Source organism: Mustela putorius, unplaced genomic scaffold (assembly GCF_011764305.1).
Source record: "Mustela putorius furo isolate JIRA1106 unplaced genomic scaffold, ASM1176430v1.1 tig00003845_pilon_pilon_pilon, whole genome shotgun sequence".
Classification (NCBI taxonomy): domain Eukaryota; kingdom Metazoa; phylum Chordata; class Mammalia; order Carnivora; family Mustelidae; genus Mustela; species Mustela putorius.
In genome coordinates, this window is record NW_025421998.1 from 94,721,107 (window position 1) to 94,739,492 (window position 18,386).

General features: G+C 39.6%; 1 protein-coding gene across 1 annotated transcript; it reads right to left on the bottom strand.

Moving 5' to 3' along the window:
* Window positions 1–13,010: 13,010 nt before the first annotated feature.
* Window positions 13,011–17,713, bottom strand: LOC101684544 (cationic trypsin). Its single transcript, XM_004781430.3, has 5 exons — window positions 17,564–17,713; window positions 15,450–15,609; window positions 14,436–14,689; window positions 13,798–13,934; window positions 13,011–13,262 (listed from the first exon to the last, which is right to left on the bottom strand). The coding sequence occupies exons 1-5, from the start codon at window positions 17,601–17,603 to the stop codon at window positions 13,113–13,115; spliced, it is 741 nt and encodes a 246-aa protein (XP_004781487.1). The 5' UTR covers window positions 17,604–17,713; the 3' UTR covers window positions 13,011–13,112.
* Window positions 17,714–18,386: the final 673 nt, after the last annotated feature.

Sequence of the window (18,386 nt, forward strand, 5' to 3'; positions counted from 1 at the left end):
ATGGCCTCTACTGCGATGTGATAAACATAATTAAGGAGAACAAGCTGAACCCTACCAAATTAAAGGATGACTCTCGGGAGCAGTTACAATTTTTAAAATATTATTAACATATAATATATTATTTGCTTCAGGGGTACAGGTCTGTGATTCATCAGTCTTGCACCATTCACAGCACTCACCGTAGCACATACCCTCCCCAATGTCTACCCCAGCCATCTCATCCCTCTTACCCTCCTCCCCTCCAGCAACCCTCAGTTTGTTTCCTGAGATTAAGAGTCTCTTATGGCTTATCACCCTCTCTGGTTTTGCTTGTTTCATTTTTGCTCCCTTCCCCTATGATCCTCTGTCTTGTTTCTCAAATTCCTCATATCAGTGAGATCATATAATAATTGCCTTTCTCTGATCAACTTATTTTTCTTAGCATAATAACCTCTAGCTCCAACCATGTCATTGCAAATGGCAAGATTTCATCTTTTGATGACTGCATAATATTCCATCACATATATATCACATCTTCTTCATATATATATGTATATATGTATACATATATATATATCACATCTTTATCCATTCATCTGTTAATGGATATCTAGGCTCTTTCCATAGTTTGGTTATTTTGGACATTGCTGCTATAAATGTTGGGGTGCATGAGCCCCTTCAGATCACCACATTTGTATCTTTAGGGTAAATACCCAGTAGTGCAATTGCTGGATCATAGGGCAGTTCTAATTTCAACTTTTTGAGGATCTTCCATACTCTTTTCCAGGGTGACTGTACCAGCTTGCATTTACACCAGCAATGTAGGAGGGCTCCCCTGGCTTGTTAATTTGAGCCATTCTGACTAGTGTGAGGTGGTATCCCACTGTGGTTTTGATTTGTGTTACCCTGATGCCGAGTGATGTTGAGCACTTTTTCACGTGTCTGTTGGCCATCTGGATGGATGTCTTCTTTGCAGAAATGTCTGTTCATGTCCTCTGCCCATTTTTTGGTTGGCCTCTTTATTATTTGGGTGTTGAGTTTGGTAAGTTTTTTATAGGTTTTGGATACTAGCACTTTATCTGGTACATCATTTGCAAATATCTTCCCCCATTCTGTCAGTTGTCTTTTGGTTTTGTCAACTTTTTCCTTTGTTTACAAAAGCTTTTTATCTTGATGAAATCCCAGTAGCTCATTTTTCCCTTGCTTCCCTTGTCTTTGGTGATGTTTCTAGGAAGAAGTTAATGTGGCTGAGGTCAAAGAGGTTGCTGCCTGTGTTATCCTCAAGGATTTGATGGATTCCTCTTTCACACTCAGGTCTCTCATCCATCTTGAGTACATTAAAAGGATTTTGGCTATTGTTGTATCCCATTGGCTTAGTATCATATTGGCTAGTATTTTGGTGAGCATTTTTGCATCCGTGTTCATCAGCAATATTGGTCTGTAATTCTCCTTTTTGATGGGGTTGTTGTCTGGTTTTGGGATCAAGGTATTGCTGGCCTCATAAAATGAGTTTGGAAGTTTTCCTTCCATTTCTATTTTTTTTTGAAGTTTCAGGAGAATAGATATTAATTCTTTTTTAAAAAAATTAAATACATTTAATTTTAATATAAATTATAAAATTTAAATTTTCATTTAAAATTAAAGTACATTTTTTTTTTTAATTAATTAATTAATTTTCAGAAAAACAGTATTCATTATTCTTTCACTACACCCAGTGCTCCATGCAATCCGTGCCCTCTATAATACCTACCACCTGATACCCCAACCTCCCACCCCCCCGCAACTTCAAACCCCTCAGATTGTTTTTCAGAGTCCATAGTCTCTCATGATTCACCTCCCCTTCCAATTTACCCCAACTCCCTTCTCCTCTCTAACACCCCTTGTCCTCCATGATATTTGTTATGCTCCACAAATAAGTGAAACCATATGATAATTGACTCTCTCTGCTTGACTTATTTCACTCAGCATAATCTCTTCCAGTCCCGTCCATGTTGCTACAAAAGTGGGTATTCATCCTTTCTGATGGAGGCATAATACTCCATAGTGTATATGGACCACATCTTCCTTATCCATTCATCCGTTGAAGTGCATGTTGGTTCTTTCCATAGTTTGGCGACCGTGGCCATTGCTGCTATAAACATTGGGGTACAGATGGCCCTTCTTTTCACTACATCTGTATCTTTGGGGTAAATACCCAGGAGTGCAATTGCAGGGTCATAGGGAAGTTCTATTTTTAATTTCTTGAGGAATCTCCACACTGTTCTCCAAAGAGGCTGCACTAACTTGCATTCCCACCAACAGTGTAAGAGGGTTCCGCTTTCTCCACATCCTCTCCAACACATGTTGTTTCCTGTTTTGTTAATTTTGACCATTCTAACTGGTGTAAGGTGATATCTCAATGTGGTTTTAGAATTCCCCTGGGAAGCCATCTGGACCTGGGCTCTTGTTTTTGGGAGATTTTTGATGACTGCTTCAATATTCTTACCAATTATGGGTCTGTTCAGGTTTTTTATTTCTTCCTGGTACAGTTTTGGTAATTTATATGTCTCTAGGAATGCATCCATTTCTTCCAGATTGTCAAATTTGCTGGCATAGGGTTGCTCATAATATTTTCTTATAATTGTTTGTATTTCTTTGATGTTGGCTGTGATCTCTCCTCTTTCATTCATGATTTTATTTATTTGGGTCCTTTCTCTTTTCTTTCTGATATGTCTGGCCAGGGGTTTATCAATCTTATTAATTCTTTCAAAGAACCAGCTCCTAGTTTTGTTGATTTGTTCTACTGTTCTTTTGGTTTCTATTTCATTGCTTTTTTCTCTTATCTTTATTATTTCTCTTCTCCTACTGGGTTTAGGAGGAGAAGAGCTGTTCTTTCTCTAGCTCCTTTAGATGTAGGGTTAGGTTGTGTATTTGAGAACTTTCTTGTTTCTTGAGAAAGGCTTGTATCACTATATACTTTCCTCTCAAGACCACCTTTGCTGCATCCCAAAGATTTTGAACAGCTATGTTTTCAATTTCATTTGTTTCCATGAATTTTTTCAATTCTTCTTTAATTTCCTGGTTGACCCATTCATTCTTTAGTAGAATGCTCTTTAGCCTCCATGTATTTGAGTTCTTTCTAACTTTCCTCTTGTGGTTGAGTTCTAGTTTCAAAGCATTGTGGTCTGAAGATATGCAGGGCATGATCCCAATCTTTTGATACCATCTGAGACCTGATTTGTGACCCAGGATGTGATCTGTTCTGGGGAATGTTCCATGTGCACTAGAGAAGACTGTGTATTCCGTTGCTTTGAGATGGAATGTTCTGAATATATCTGTGATGTCCATCTGGTCTAGTGTGTCATTCAAAGTACTTATTTTCTTGTTGATCTTTTGCTTAGATAGATAGATATCTATTTCAGTGAGAGGGGGTGTAAAGTCCCCTACTCTTACTGTATTACTGTCAATGTGTTTCCTTGATTTTGTTACTAATTGGTTTATATAATTGGTTAGGGAGCAGATAATTTTTTTTTTTAAGTCCAGAAAATGTGTTCCTGGAACAGGAGTTGTCAAAATTAATGAGGCAAAGTAGAAACTTTCAGAATAAGTGAATCTCTAGCTACATATGACCAAATTCTCCTCTTGCACATCTGAATGCCCTACCAGGATGTTATGCCTACCAGGATTTTATGTCCACTTTAACAAATCCTCCCTCCTGAAGCAGTTTGTTTCTTTTACACTTGAAATGTTGCTGATAAAAAGATGACTAACTAGAAGGCAGGATTGCCAGGTAATTCTGTGCTCTGGGGAATTGCCCTGCACTCTATAGTATACTTAGTTACAAGTACCACTAGCCCCTCTTCCCAGTTCTGAAAGCAAAATGTCTCCAGACATTGCTAAATGTTCCCTTGGGGTCAAAATAACCTCCTGCTAGGAACAATTGATCTAAGGGGAAAAGATGGGCAAAGTGGCTTCTAAGGCCATAGCCATGGGAAAGTGCATCAAATGTTAGGTCAATGTAGTTTATCATTAACTACTGAATGAGTGGAACATAAGGCAGGGAGTCACCCTCTTCTGATCCCAATATCTCAGAAATTCTGATATATCTCCTGACATTTTTTCCTCCCCTCTCTGTGACATGGCCTTTCTTTTTTGTCCCCCCTACCTTTGTGACTGTGCCCCTCTGCCCTCAGTTGCCATCTCTCTCTCCTTCTAAAGGGTCCCTCTGCCATATTTAAAGACTCATCAAACATTGAGATATGAAATAAATTTAATAAATCATCCCTCACCTCCCATTTTCATGATGAGGAAGCTGTGGTCTTCACAGAAGTTATTGGCAAAGTCAGGACTCAGACTGAATTTCTGGATTTCCTCTGACATGTTAAACTTGATCTGAACCCTGTGCTCCCAGAACAATGAATTAGAATCCTTAGAATTTTGTGGGGCACCTGGGTGGCTCAGTGGGTTAAAGCCTCTGACTTTGGCTCAGGTCATGATCCCAGGGTCCTGGGATCGAGCCCCACGTCGGGCTCTCTGCTCTGCAGGGAACCTGCTTTCTCCCCTCTCTCTCTCTGCCTGCCTCTCTGCCTACTTGTGATTTCTCTCAATCTTTAAAAAAAAAAAAAATCCTTAGAATTTTGTGTTCAGGGAAATGGCTTACCACAAGGAACTACCCTTCTATGCAGAAGTTACTAGAGACTTTGCCACTCTTTCTTATGACTCCTGTAAAACTCGGGATGACTCCCTTGTTTACCTGTGGCAAAATTAAACACAGACCTTTCCCCCATCTACTTGCATCTGCTGAGGTGGTGGGTGGTGACCCTCCCAACTCCCTGTTCTTTGTCTCATGAATGATTAGTTAATGTTAGAATTCCTTTTTCCCCTGAAACTGGCTAAACACAGAGAAAACTTTTTTTTTTTTTTTTTGTTCAGCTGACTGAGAAGCCCTCTGACTGCAAAACAGTTGCTTTTCTCAACTACAACTCTCCCCACCTGTAACTTCTTTATTTCTCCCTATAGAAGTCTTTAGGCAAAACCGTCCTGCTGAGACACTCTGATCTTTGGATCTGGGGTGTTTTTACTACAATAGTCTGAATAAAATCATTCTTCTTACTTGTTCAGTTTTTGTCTTTGACATTCATTACTCTCCAATGTGCTACACTCTTGTTTATAAGTTAGCATTGCATTGTAGCTTCTTCTTGACTATCCCCACCCCATGCCGTCCTGCAGAGGGATGAACATCGCAAATAATGGGTTCCATCAGGGATATTGGTTTACAGTTTTCTTGCAGTGTTCTTCCTTCTCTGGCTTTGGTATCAGACTCATATTGGCTTCTTACAATGAATTTGGAAGTTTTCCCTCCTCATCAACTTTTTGGAAGAGTCTGAGAAGGATACATGTTAATTTCTCTTTAAAGGTTCACTAGAATTTGCCAATGAGGGTGTCTAGCCTGGGAGTTTTCTGTATTGGGAGGTTTTTGATTACTAAGTCAATCTCTACTCCTCACTGATCTGTTCAGTTTTTCTAATTATAAAGTGTTTACAACAGTGAGTTCTAATGGGAAATAGGAAATGCTATGTAAATGCTTGAATGAAATGACTGTGACTTTCTTATCTCCATATTTTCCAGGCTTCTGGGGATGCTTTTCTTCCCTAATGTACAAATATTTTTGTGAAGTCCTATATAGTGGTGAAGAGCATGGACTCTGGGGTCTAGCTTCTAGGATTTGATTCCTGGCAGCAAGACTCATGGCTGTCATACATTGAAGAAAACTGTTGACCTCCTAAGCTTCATGTAAGGAGGAATATTTGTGCCTATTTCTTGGATAGTTGTGAGGTTTGAATATTACTTGAAAGTATGTAGACATATTGAAAAAACTTAATAAGTACTGGTCGTGATGATATTGATGATGATTGTATTTTTCTCCTCTGCCACAAGGAGGAATGAATCCTGAATACTAAGAAGGAATAAACCTTCAGTGTGTCTCTGGTTCACAGAATTGGGATTTTGGCTCAGCCCTATCCTGGGCATGCTGCTCCTAAAGTCAGCTATTTGAGGCTGTTGAGCACCATGAGGGCATCTGGAGCACAGGTGTCCACAGTCTATTATAGCTCTCTCCCCTGAAATAAATTATTCTGCCTCTCATTGTAACTGTGCTTAGCTTGTGACACACGGTGATGAATGTGAGACTCTGAACAGATGTGGGAGGATGAGGGTGGAGCCGGTCCGTAATCCCAGCCTGCCCTGCACCGCACGCATTCTCAGCTGGCTTCCTTCTCAGACATGAATGTGGGTGCTGGGACTTTTGTAAGGTGGTAAGGGCTATGACTAAGTTTTGTGAAGTAAACAGCCAGGGAATTTTACTAAAAACAAACAATATATCTGCTCTGTAAAATCTACTACATGTTTATTGAGAAAAATATAGGGGATAAAAACCAACAGAAGTATGAGACAACAATAAAAACTCACTAATTATAACTCCACTTAGCATTGTCCACTATGAGCATGTCCTGCATTGTATTACTTTTTGCTCTGCCCATTCTCTATAATTTTCACTCAATAAAAAATAGTTAATAATTTTTTAATTTTTTTTTAAGAGCAAGCAGTTTAAGGCTCTCAGCAATATTGAGAGGAGGGTGCAGAGATTTCCCATATACCCCATGGTCTCACCAGTGCATACCTTGTCCCATTTCCAACATCCCCACCAGAATGGTCCACTTGCTACAAAGGATGAGACTACACTGACACATTATTACCCCTCAAAGTCCATAGTTTACCACAGCAGTCACTCTTCTTGTCATTGTATAGTCCATAGGTCTGGACAAATGTATAATGAATGACATGTGTTATAAGAGTATCATACAGAGTATTTTCACTGCCCTAAAAGTCCTCTGGGTCTGCCTGTTCATCTCTTCCCTGACTTTTGGCCCTTAGAAATTACTGTTTTTTTATTGATGACATGATTGTGTCTTTTCCAATGTCCCATCATTGGAATCATACAATATGTAGCCTTTTCAGTTTACTCTGTCCCTTAGTCACATGCACTAAGTTTCCTCCATACCTTTTTGTTGCTTAGTAGATCATTTCTTTTTAGCACTGAATCATGTGGCTGGATGTCCTACAGTTAATTTATCAATGCACCTATGGAAGAATATCTTGGTTGCTTCCAAGTTTTGATAGTTACAAATAAAGTTGCTATAAATATCCATATGTAGCTTTGTGTGTAGAGATATATTTTTTCTCTATTATTGGATCATATGGTAAGAGGATGATTAAGCAGATCCCATAGTCAAGATAGGGTACAAATAGACAACAATTAGACTGAGCTACTCAGAATAAATGAATACTTAAGACTAAATAAAGACTTCTGTATTTTTATCCATTAAATGAGACAGAACTTCTTAATTGACTTTTCTTTCTTTGACTTTTTTAAATTTTTCTTTTTATATCATTAGTTTTTTTTCCAAATTGTATTATGTTAGTGCCCTCCATACAATATATCTTTAGTTTTTGATTTTTTTTTTTTTCCAAGATTCTTTATTTTCTGTATAGATCACAAGTAGGCACCCAGTGCTCCCTGCTGAGCCACGACGTGCCCTCCTTAATATCCATAAGCCGAAGGCAGCTCACCCACTGAGCCACCCAGGCGCCCCTCACCCATCTCTTCACCCCCTTCCCTCTAAAACCCTCAGTTTGTTTCTCAGAGTCCACTGTCTTTTGTGGTTCATCTCCCTCTCCAATTTCCCACTTTCACTTTTCCTTTCCTTCTCCTAATGTCCTCCATGCTATTCCTTATGCTCCACAAGTAAGTGAAACCATATGATCATTGACTTTCTCTGCTGACTTATTTCACTCAGCATAATCTCCTCCAGTTCCATCCTTGTTGATACAAAAGTTGGGTATTCATCCTTTCTGATGTCTAAGTAATAGTCCATTGCATATATGGACCGCATCTTTTTTATCCATTCATCCATTAGTAGTAGGTACTACTAAAATAATACTAAGATAGTAAGTAGGTATCTTTACTTTTTAAAGGCCTTTGAATATTTTATTTCAATACCAAAATCACTTGCCATAAAAGTTAAATGGTTAGAATAGCACATTTAAATGATAATTAAATATGATTTCTAGACTAAAAGAGGCTTCTATTTGTCTTGTTAAGGCAAATTTTCTCAGATGATTTTATCTTGAGCAGAAGGTGAAATTCTTTGTCTGTAAATGGAAAAACTAACAAGTGGATTATGGTATGTACCAATATGAAGTAAACTTCCACTAAGCCTATCTATACTGCATGAAAAAAATTTACATAAGGAGCTAAGCATCTATGTGCAGATACTGCTTTATTTTACATTCCTATGAAAGGTCATAACCATGAGGTTGACAGTTGAGAGCTATCTTATGGTTTTCAGAGCAAGGGATAAGTAAGTAAATTCAATTGTTATTCAGATTAGACACAGCAAGGAAAAAACACTTTTGTCTCTAGACAATTGTGTTCCTAATCTCAGATGGTTACCTCTTTATATATTTCCTTATTCTTGCCCTAAATAAACCATCTCTTTCTGGATCTGAATTGGGTATTTATTTATAGTAAATATAAATATAGTAAATATATGTTGTTGAGAGATATCACATCTCACTCTACAAGGTGGCTTTTTATTTTAACTTGTAGTATGTATTCATAGGTCTTTTTAAAAAGAAAAAAAAATTATTAATTTTAGAGTGAAAGAGAGAGAGCATGAGAGGTGGGAGGGGCAGAGGGAAAGAGAGGGAGGGAATGCTCAAGCAGAATCCCCACCAAGCCCCATGCAGGGCTCCATCCCAGGACCTTGAGATCATGACCTGAGGTAAAATCAAGTCAGCTGCTTAACCAACTGAGCCGCCTGAGGTCCCTATTTTCATAGGTCTTTTTATGTGTTTCTCTGATTCATGAACAACATGAATTTGAACTACATAGTTCATATATTTGTGGACTTCTTACAGTACAGAACTGCAAATGAATTTCTCTTCCTTATGATTTTCTTAATAACAGTTTTTTCTCTATCGTAAGAACAAGTATGTAGTACTTGTACATACCAAATACAAACTAGATTGTATTCGTACAAGTACTACTTACAAGTATGCATACATACTTATATACATACTTGTACTACATATAACTACTACATACTTGTATACATACCAATATGTAGTACTTGTACATACTGTAACATATCAAATATGTGTTAACCAAACGTTTATGTTATCAGTAAGGCTTCTGGCCAACAGTAGGCTATTAGTAGATAAGCTTTGCAGAAGTCATAAGTTACACAAGGATTTCTGACTATGCAGGATATTGGTGCCCCAACCCTCATGTTGTTCAAACATCCACTGGCGTTTAGAAGCAGGTCTGTGCCTTCCTGTCAGCCTCCCCTTTATCCAGTTTCTCTTCCTGCAGCATTTGCATGGAACAGCAATGTAGTCTACAGTGTTATTCATTTGTTTTCTGTTTACTCAGTGAGAATACATATACCATGAAGGTAGGGTTTTGCCTGAATTTTCTACTTACATCTTTAGTGCATTTTTAAAAGTGTTGGCCTATGGTAGGTTTTTCAGTAAGTATTTGAGTAAGTGGTTGAATAAATGAGCAGAATAGTTCCATTGTTTCCACTGAGGGATGTGCCAGGTTTATTTACTCAGTCCTCTGTTAAATGGATATTTGAGTTGTTTCTGGGTTTTCAGGATTTCACAGACGATATATCGACAAGCACCCTAGATTACTCTCGTGGAGATTGTGGTCTCCTCCTTTCCATCCACTCCCTCTCCTCCTGGTGACTAGTCTTACAACTACTCAGTTAACCAAACACACACCATGTAGGCCTAGATTCTTGCAGCATGAAAAGCCCACCCCTTGCTCTGATGCCATGCCAGGTCACTTCCTTGTGAATTAATTAGCATAATCCCATTTGATTATTGGCTCAGGGTTGTGCAAATGACCAGATTCAGATAAAGACATACAATATGCTGACGTCTGCTGGGGCTATCTGGGAAAGACGGTTTCTAGATCTGGTGGGAGCAATTTTGTTTATCTCTTTCCCTGAATACAGAGAAGGGAGATTAGGGCCCTGAGGGCTTTTTGATCACAAGGCTTAATCCCTAGGATAAAGTGACAGAAATGGCAGTAAATGAGAGTAGTGCACAGGGCAGAGCCGGGAGTAAATTGGGTGCTTGACATTTTCGCACTGCTGAATCACAGCATCGCTGAAGCCTTCCTCATTTCCAAGAGTCCATTAATGCAAGACCTAATGAGCTGGATATTCTAGTCCTTGCAACCCAATGACTTCTAAATGCTACCCTCCCATGTATGCTTTGTTTTGTTTTTACATGCATGTTTTATTAGGATAGAGTTCTAGAAGTGAAGCTGCTGGGTAAGAGAGCGCACAGATTTTACAGTTTGATATAAATATACAAATTACAGAGGGTTAGATTTTAAAAAGAGACAGAAAGTGACAAGAGAAGCTAAAAAGGGACTATAGAATGGTATTAAGAAGTGGGATTTTTTTTTTTTTTTTTTCCGTACTTCTCTTCAGGCCTGCCCTGATCTCTCACCGTTTATCTCTCTCACTTAGCCGGCCAGGTCTCTGAATCTGCCCTCTACTTGGGCACAGGTGGGTAGGCCTATACTGATGGTGGCGATGGAGTGGAATAGAAAGCATTTCAGAGGAAACAGGAGAAACGTTCAGCTCATTTGTTTCTGCACAGAGGCCTTGGGTGTTTAGCTAAGGTAGATCTATAGCTACCTATTTTAACAAAGAGGAGTCATGTATGAAATTAATTTAGACTCTATGCAAACATAAAAGCAATTCAATGAGAACTATGGAAATAAGACAGGACAGCTTAGTTATGATCAAATAGTTAGAAGACTTTAATGCAAAAAAAAAAAAAAAAAGGAATTTGGGCTCCATCCTGGTGGCACTGACCAGGCAATATTAAGGGCTCAAGACTGCTCCCTATGAACACGCCATCCAGAGTTACAGAGGAATAGAGATTTGGTGATGGGGTGTGTACCTTCCCCTACTTTCCTCTTCCAAGATACCCAGTATGGACTGCATGACTGTGTCTCCCCACCAAATGTATGTGCTCAAACCCTAATCCACAGTGGGATGGTATTAGGGGACAGGGCCTTTGCAAGGTTTAGATGAGATCATAAAGATGGAACCCCTGTGATGGGATTAGTGTCCTAATAAGGAGAGACTAGAGCCCTCTCTTGACCCTGTGAGGACCCAGTGAGAAGGCCACTGTCTACAGGCCAGAAGTGGGCCCCCACTTTTTTTTTTTTTCTTTTCAGTGTAACAGAATTCATTGTTTATGCGCCACACCCAGTGCTCCATGCAATATGTGCCCTCCATAATACCCACCACCTGGCTCCCCCGACCTCCCACCCCCCACCCCTTCAAAATCCTCAGATTGTTTTTCATAGTCCATAGTCTCTCATGGTTCATCTCCCCTTCCAGTTTCCCTCAACTACCTTCTCCTCTCCATCTCATTGAGATACCACCTTACACCAGTAAGAATGGCCAAAATTAGCAAGACAGGAAACAATGTGTGTTGGAGAGGATGTAGAGAAAGGGGAACCTTCTTACACTCTTGGTGGGAATGCAAATTGGTGCAGCTACTTTGGAGAACAGTGTGGAGATTCCTTAAGAAATTAAAAATAGAGCTTCTCTATGACCCTGCAATTGAACTACTGGGTATTTACCCCAAAGATACAAATGTAGTGAAAAGAAGGGCCATCTTTACCCCAATGTTTCTAGCAGCAATGGCCACGGTCGCCAAACTGTGGAAAGAACCAAGATGCCCTTCAATGGACGAATGGATAAGGAAGATGTGGTCCATATACACTATGGAGTATTACGCCTCCATCAGAAAGGATGAATACCCAACTTTTGTATCAACATGGACAGGACTGGAAGAGATTATGCTGAGTGAAATAAGTCAAGCAGAGAGAGTCAATTATAATATGGTTTCACTTATTTGTGGGGCCCCCACTATTTCAATGGCACCTTGATCTTGGACTTCCCAGCCTCCAGAACCATGAGAAATTAATTTATGGTTTAAGCCACCTAGTCTATGGCATTTTTGTTGTAACTGTCTAAACTGACTAAGATAAGATCCCTCCTTCACCTTATTAAGGAAGCTGGGAACATTTCTCCCTTTCAAACCTCCTCCACCTCCTCCAGTGTTTCCATGCTCAGATCCCATGATGTCTTTTTCCTGGATCCAGACCTCATATGCAGAAGAATCCTGTGTTGAGACTTGTACTCCAAGCCAACTCGGTAGCCAAATCTATGAACTTGGTGTATTAGATCTATTTTCTGCAAACATACTTGCATTTGCACTTCCTTTTTCTTAGAATTCAAAACACTACATTATTTGGCCTGAGATTTGGGGGACTGGTGGTGGAAGAGGGGCACAGATTGCCTGCAGACATCATCACTGCTATAGCAATAAAACCCCATAGGGAAAACAAGAAAGATCTTAGAGAATTGGAACACATACGTCGATAAAACCTTGGAGAATGCAGGAAATCAGTGATTTGTAAAAATTTCTTCACATGGTGGTTTTCGTCATCTAGCCTCACAGAGTTTCAGATAGATTAGAGCACAGAAGGTGACCATGGTGTCACGGCAATGGCAATGCATCAGCAATCAGGATAGCTGGAGCTTGGTCTCTGCCTGACTATGAGCTTGCCAAAGGACTTTGGCCAGTTGAATTTCACTTTCTGCACCTTGGTGTCATCCTCTGTTCAAAATGTGACAGTAACAATGACCTCTAGGCTTATCCATGCTTATACCCACAATAGATCACACAGAGCCAAGCAGATAGTAGGTGATCACTAAATTCACTTTGAGCAGGTGTAATGAATCATTCACTTTGAGCAGGTGTAATGAATCATAACCTAACCTCTCCATTTTATGCTCATGTAATAGTTCAATCCTATGTCCACCTTCTTACTAAGCAGCTGGTTTGAAGGGAAAGTTCATAAATACTAAGTCAGAACAGTTCATGGGCACAGGTGATGTGGAATAAACGTTTTTATTTAGATACTGTTTTAGGCATGGTTGGAAGTGAAATTGACCAAGAGAATGGTGCATAGAGCAATACACATCCTTACATGCTTAGTTGGCAGAAATGGTTTGCCGAATCCAGCTCACGTAGTTGCAGACCTTGGTGTAGACACCAGGTTTGCCCTTTTGAGCACAGCCAATACCCCAGGAGACAATGCCCTGGAGCTCTCTGTTGCAGACCACAGGGCCACCAGAGTCACCCTGTGCAAGAAGGAAGAGGCAGTAAGAACTCCCAACTATGCCAAGATGAGAGCAAAACTCAACATTGTTTCTCCATGACCCTGGGTCTGTTTTCCCACGTTGCTGATTCTCTAGGAAGCACCTTCCCTTCCCCTGGAAATCCAATTGTCAATCTCTGAATACATGGCTCTCTTTTCTCCTCCCATCTCTTAGCTCCTGCTTTTTTCTTAATGGCAGGCATGCAGGACCAAGAAGAAGTATAGGACTGGTGAGTGCAACGCTGCCCAGCTAACCCTGCCTTTTTTCAGAAAGTTTCCTTCTGCAATATTGCTCCTCAGAAGGGCACCAGGATGTTCTGCTTCCACGCCATCTTCTGTGTATTTTTGACCCTTAGCACTAGTTATTAATGTTTGAAAAAGATAATTTATCACTGATCCCAAATCTCTGTAGTCCCTTATAATCCATTACAGAGATAACTTTTCAGCCTGTGTTTTGGGAAAGGGAACTGTGGTGGAAGTGCATGAAGCTCAGCTGGAAGGAGTATAAAGAAACTGACCTGGCAAGAGTCCTTTCCACCCTGCATGTAGCCCAGACAGATCATGTTGCTGCTGATCTGACCAGGATAGGCATTGCGGCAAGTGCTGTCAGAGAGGATGGGAGCTTGAAGACACTGCAGGACATCAGGATACCTTTCTGTAGGGCAGGAGAGTAAAAATGGAAGACTATTACCTATAGGATTCCTGGAGATTTCTTTCCCTATCTCCCTTCACCTTCGCTATTCTCTCAGATTGCCAGTATCTTCTTCTTTAGAAGAGCAGTTGTTATCTGGAATGACTTCCAGTTTTAATCAACAAGTTGTTCTCTCTGATGTTAGCAGCAGTGACTACAGATCTCAAATCTAGAGACTTTCTCAAGCAGGTCTCTACTTTAGGCTGTACCAAATCCCTCTGTTCTGCTTACCTCCTCAGTTTGTACTTCTTTGCAAATCACTAATCACATTTCAGTTGAATATCTGCCATCTTTATCATGGCTCATTTTTGCTGTGTTTCCCAGCAAAAGCATCTTCCTAAGATTCCATATCTACAAACAATCCTCTGGGGAAATTGGCCTAACAATTCAGACTAACTGAACCTCTGCATGTCCTTCACTTCTAGGATTTCCAGACCTGGTGCTTTTGTTCCAGGTGACACTTACGCCCAGTACTCAGGGTGTTCCCCCAGCCAGAGATGAGGCACTGGGTACCAGCAGCTGCACAGGATTTTGGTAGAGAGATAGAAGACACTCGAGAGTTGAGGGTGGCGGGAGAGCTCAGTTTAATCAGCATGATGTCATTATCCATAGTGTTTTGGTTGTATCTGGGGTGGCGGATGATCTTGGCTGAATTGATGAATTGCTCACCACCCTCAGAGACTGCGATGTTGTGTTCTCCCAGACGCACCTGGATTCGGCTGGATCAAAGAATGCAAAGCTTTTAAGGACCAATTTGAGCTTTTCCCTTTTCCCAATTCACCTGTCATGAGCATTGGCACGAACACCATCCCCCATAAGCATTTCCACACACAGAAAATTGTGCATTAAGATAGCCCTATCAGACATGGTGCAGGGGACCATGACTTTAAGGTGGGTGTCCCTACCAGTACAGACTCACAGCCCACCATCTTGTTAGAAGGTTAGTTCCCATGACTAGTGATGCCAATAAAATGATGTTAGGTGAAGCAGGAATTGGTGATGACTTCTCAGCACCTGCCACTTCTCCTCTGGTTCAGATTATGTATTATTCTGGGGAGATGTGGCAGGAATCAGAAACATGACAGAAATTTAAGGAGGCAGAATGAACTATGTTCATTTTCAATATTGTACTGCAGGCTTCATGTGGATTATTTCCTCCATATTGAGCTATAATGATTAAGAATATTTATTGATTCATGCTCTTGAGCTAGTTCAGAGTATTCTTCATCACTCACTAGTTCCCCTCTCCCCATGTCTTTGGTACCATCACTTGGAAGGACATCAGGGAACTCTAAGTTTACCTTTCCATGTAAAATTCCCTCCATATATCATTGAGTGCCTGGGGGGAAAGATTAGCCTTCTAGAAATGAACGCTCCCCCCCCTCAAGCATAACTGTGTAGTTTACCCTGATTGTTCTTTGGCTTTGCTGGGGCATGAGTTGTTCTGAGAAAACAGGGAGGTGAGGACTGGTTACTTACGACTTGTAGCAGTGAGCTGCAGACACCACCCACTGGGAATTGATGAGGGATCCACCACAGAAGTGATAGCCCGAGTTAAGGGACACCTGGTAGGGAACAGAATTCCTCTGACAGGTGTAGCCCCCAACGATCTTGTCATCGTCATCAATGGGGAAAGCAGCTGACCAGGAAAAGTTGGAAAGAATCCGTTAAACAGATCCATCTTGGAATTTCTACTTACCGCCAAGTTTTGGGGCATTGATTATAAAAGAGAAGATCATTTTTTCCTGTCACACATAATCAGGAAATGGCGATAGCATAATTACTATATGATATTTTCCAAAATCTTATTATTCAATACCCTTAACACATACCCTATTTATACTGTTATAACTATCTAATTTTTTAAATTTATGTTTTAAATTTGATAAATATACTGTTTTCTACATATGCAACACACACACATGCACATACACACACATAAATAGTCTCTTCCTCAGAGACTATTTATGTAAAAAATGCCGTGAACATTACTATCTAAGTAAAGAATACTTTTTGTACAAAACTTTGCTCAGCAGAAATGCAAATAGGTGTTCAATAATGTTTTGCAGTAACCATACTTAAGTTTATATATAATAGTTGGTATAGGGTAGATATCCTCATGAAGTAACAGAAAGGAACGTTTTAGAAGACTCCTAAGAATGTTTTAGCCTAGAAGGAATTGGGAGTTTTGTACTCTTGCTCCCCCAATTTCTATCTGGGTTCTTGTCTAAAATTTTCATGACATAATTTCATGGAACATTTTATGGTTTCCCTTTCCAGCCTTTCCCCTTATGTCAATTACCCTTATAACATTTTAAAATCCATTCAGCATTCTAAAATCTGCCCACCACTTTATTAAGATTTCTGTGGCTCCTAAAGTCAATGATTGTGTTATACATACTCTATTGTTCAAGTATTTAAAAGTAATTTTGGGAAAGATATTTCCACATGTATAGACTAATGTATTGAATTTATAATCTTCCAATTCAGGAAAGTTTCATTGTAAGATTTGTATAAAATTTGTTAGTATGAAAAGCCAGAAATAGACATTTTTCTTTCTTCTGATGATTAAATGATATGTTATTTTTCACCAGAGAGATTTCATTAGCAAGGATGTTGTAAAACCTAGCCCCTAGCTTTTATTCATAAGAAATGGAGTACCTTCACTTGTCAAGATCTCTGTGAAGATGTCTGTTGGTGTAGAGGAGACTTGGGCTTTGACCTACATAGCCTCTTCAATGAGCCCAAGACTAGTCACTAGTCCCAATTTTATCTCCCAATGATTAACTTCAAATGCTCAGAAAGGTCAAAACAACATTTCCTTAATGTGGAAATATCTTTTCTGTTTCTCTCTTTCTCCATAGATTTTACCTTGAAGTTCAGGGCAATTTCTTCCTCTTTATACTTTCTACGCTAAGTACTCTTGCTCACTATCATCTTTCCCCCCACTAGGGAGATTAAATTATGTATAGACATTGTAGAACTCTAGTCCCTCCCTTTATGGTGGTTTTGGTTACCCTTGGTTCACCAGAGTCAAGAGTCAAGAAGCAGATGATCCATTTTCTGATGTATCCTCTGAAAGTCATTAGTAGCCTAACACTAGGTCACAATTCCTATGTCATTTACCCCACCTCTCCCTACATGCCCATCATGTAGGCATTTTATCATCTCACATCATCAGAAGAAAATTGAGTACAGTACATTAAGATATTTTGAGAGAGAGAGAGACAGAAGAGCATAGTCATATAACTTTTATAACACCATATTGTTATAATTTTCTATGATATACTAAATTTGTTGTTAATCCCTTACTGTTCCCAACTTGTAAATTAAACTTTATCATGGGTATGTATATGTGGGGAAAGGAAACGTAGTCTAATAGGGTTCAGTATAATCTGTGGCTTCAGGCATCTAGTGGGGGTGGATGTAGCTGCCACAGAGAAAAGGGTACTACTATATACACTGTCCTTTCAATATTTTAAGCTTCCTAAGTACAGAGACGCTATTCCACATTCATCGTTGTCTTCCAGAGTACAAACTGCAAACAAATACATCAAGGGCATACACAGAATCATTTATTATTATAGACTCACCAGCAGCTCCCAGCAGGGCAAGGAAGATGAAGGTCTTCATGGTTGCTCCCTGGAATTTGACTGAGGAATGTGATGAACATCTCTCATCCACAGCTATTTATACCTCCAGGTCTGACATCAACACCCATGGCCATGGGTGCCAGAAAACTGATTTTATTGGAAACTTGTTAATCTGAATTTATAATTCAATTTTGTGCCAAATCAAAGATAATTCAGTATCAGATTTAAACATTATCTTTTGTCTACTTTTCCAGAAGGTTATGGGAATGGAAGTAATAAACCCATCTGGTATGTTGTGTTCCCCATAATACAGAAGTAAGTTGGAGCAAGGCCATGGAATGAGGCTCATTCCTGGGTGTCCTCAGTTCCAGGCAAAGGTCTTAGGTATTTGGTTGTCTCAACTATGAACTTTTATCTTGAGGACCATCTTGAACACTACTCCCTTGATGTTTAATTAACATTGACTCTTTCACAATTATATAATTTTTCTGTGATATCTCTGGTCTTGGATATCCATGTTAACTTTTCATTATTAATAGGGACACCTTGTTTCCTTGAGAAAAGAAAAATGTTCTGAATTGAAGCTATGATCGGTCTAGATGGAAGAGTGAAAGAATCAGATTTACTGGAACTTACTATATATTTTACATATATAAAAACATTGCATATATTAATTTAGTAATTCTCATTACAACTCTAGGAGCTACCTATTACTATCCCATTTTACATATGGGAAAACAGAGGCACACGAAATTGCAGGAACTTGACCGAAACCACATAGCAAGTATACAGTGGGGTCAGGATTCCAACCCAGGAAATCTGG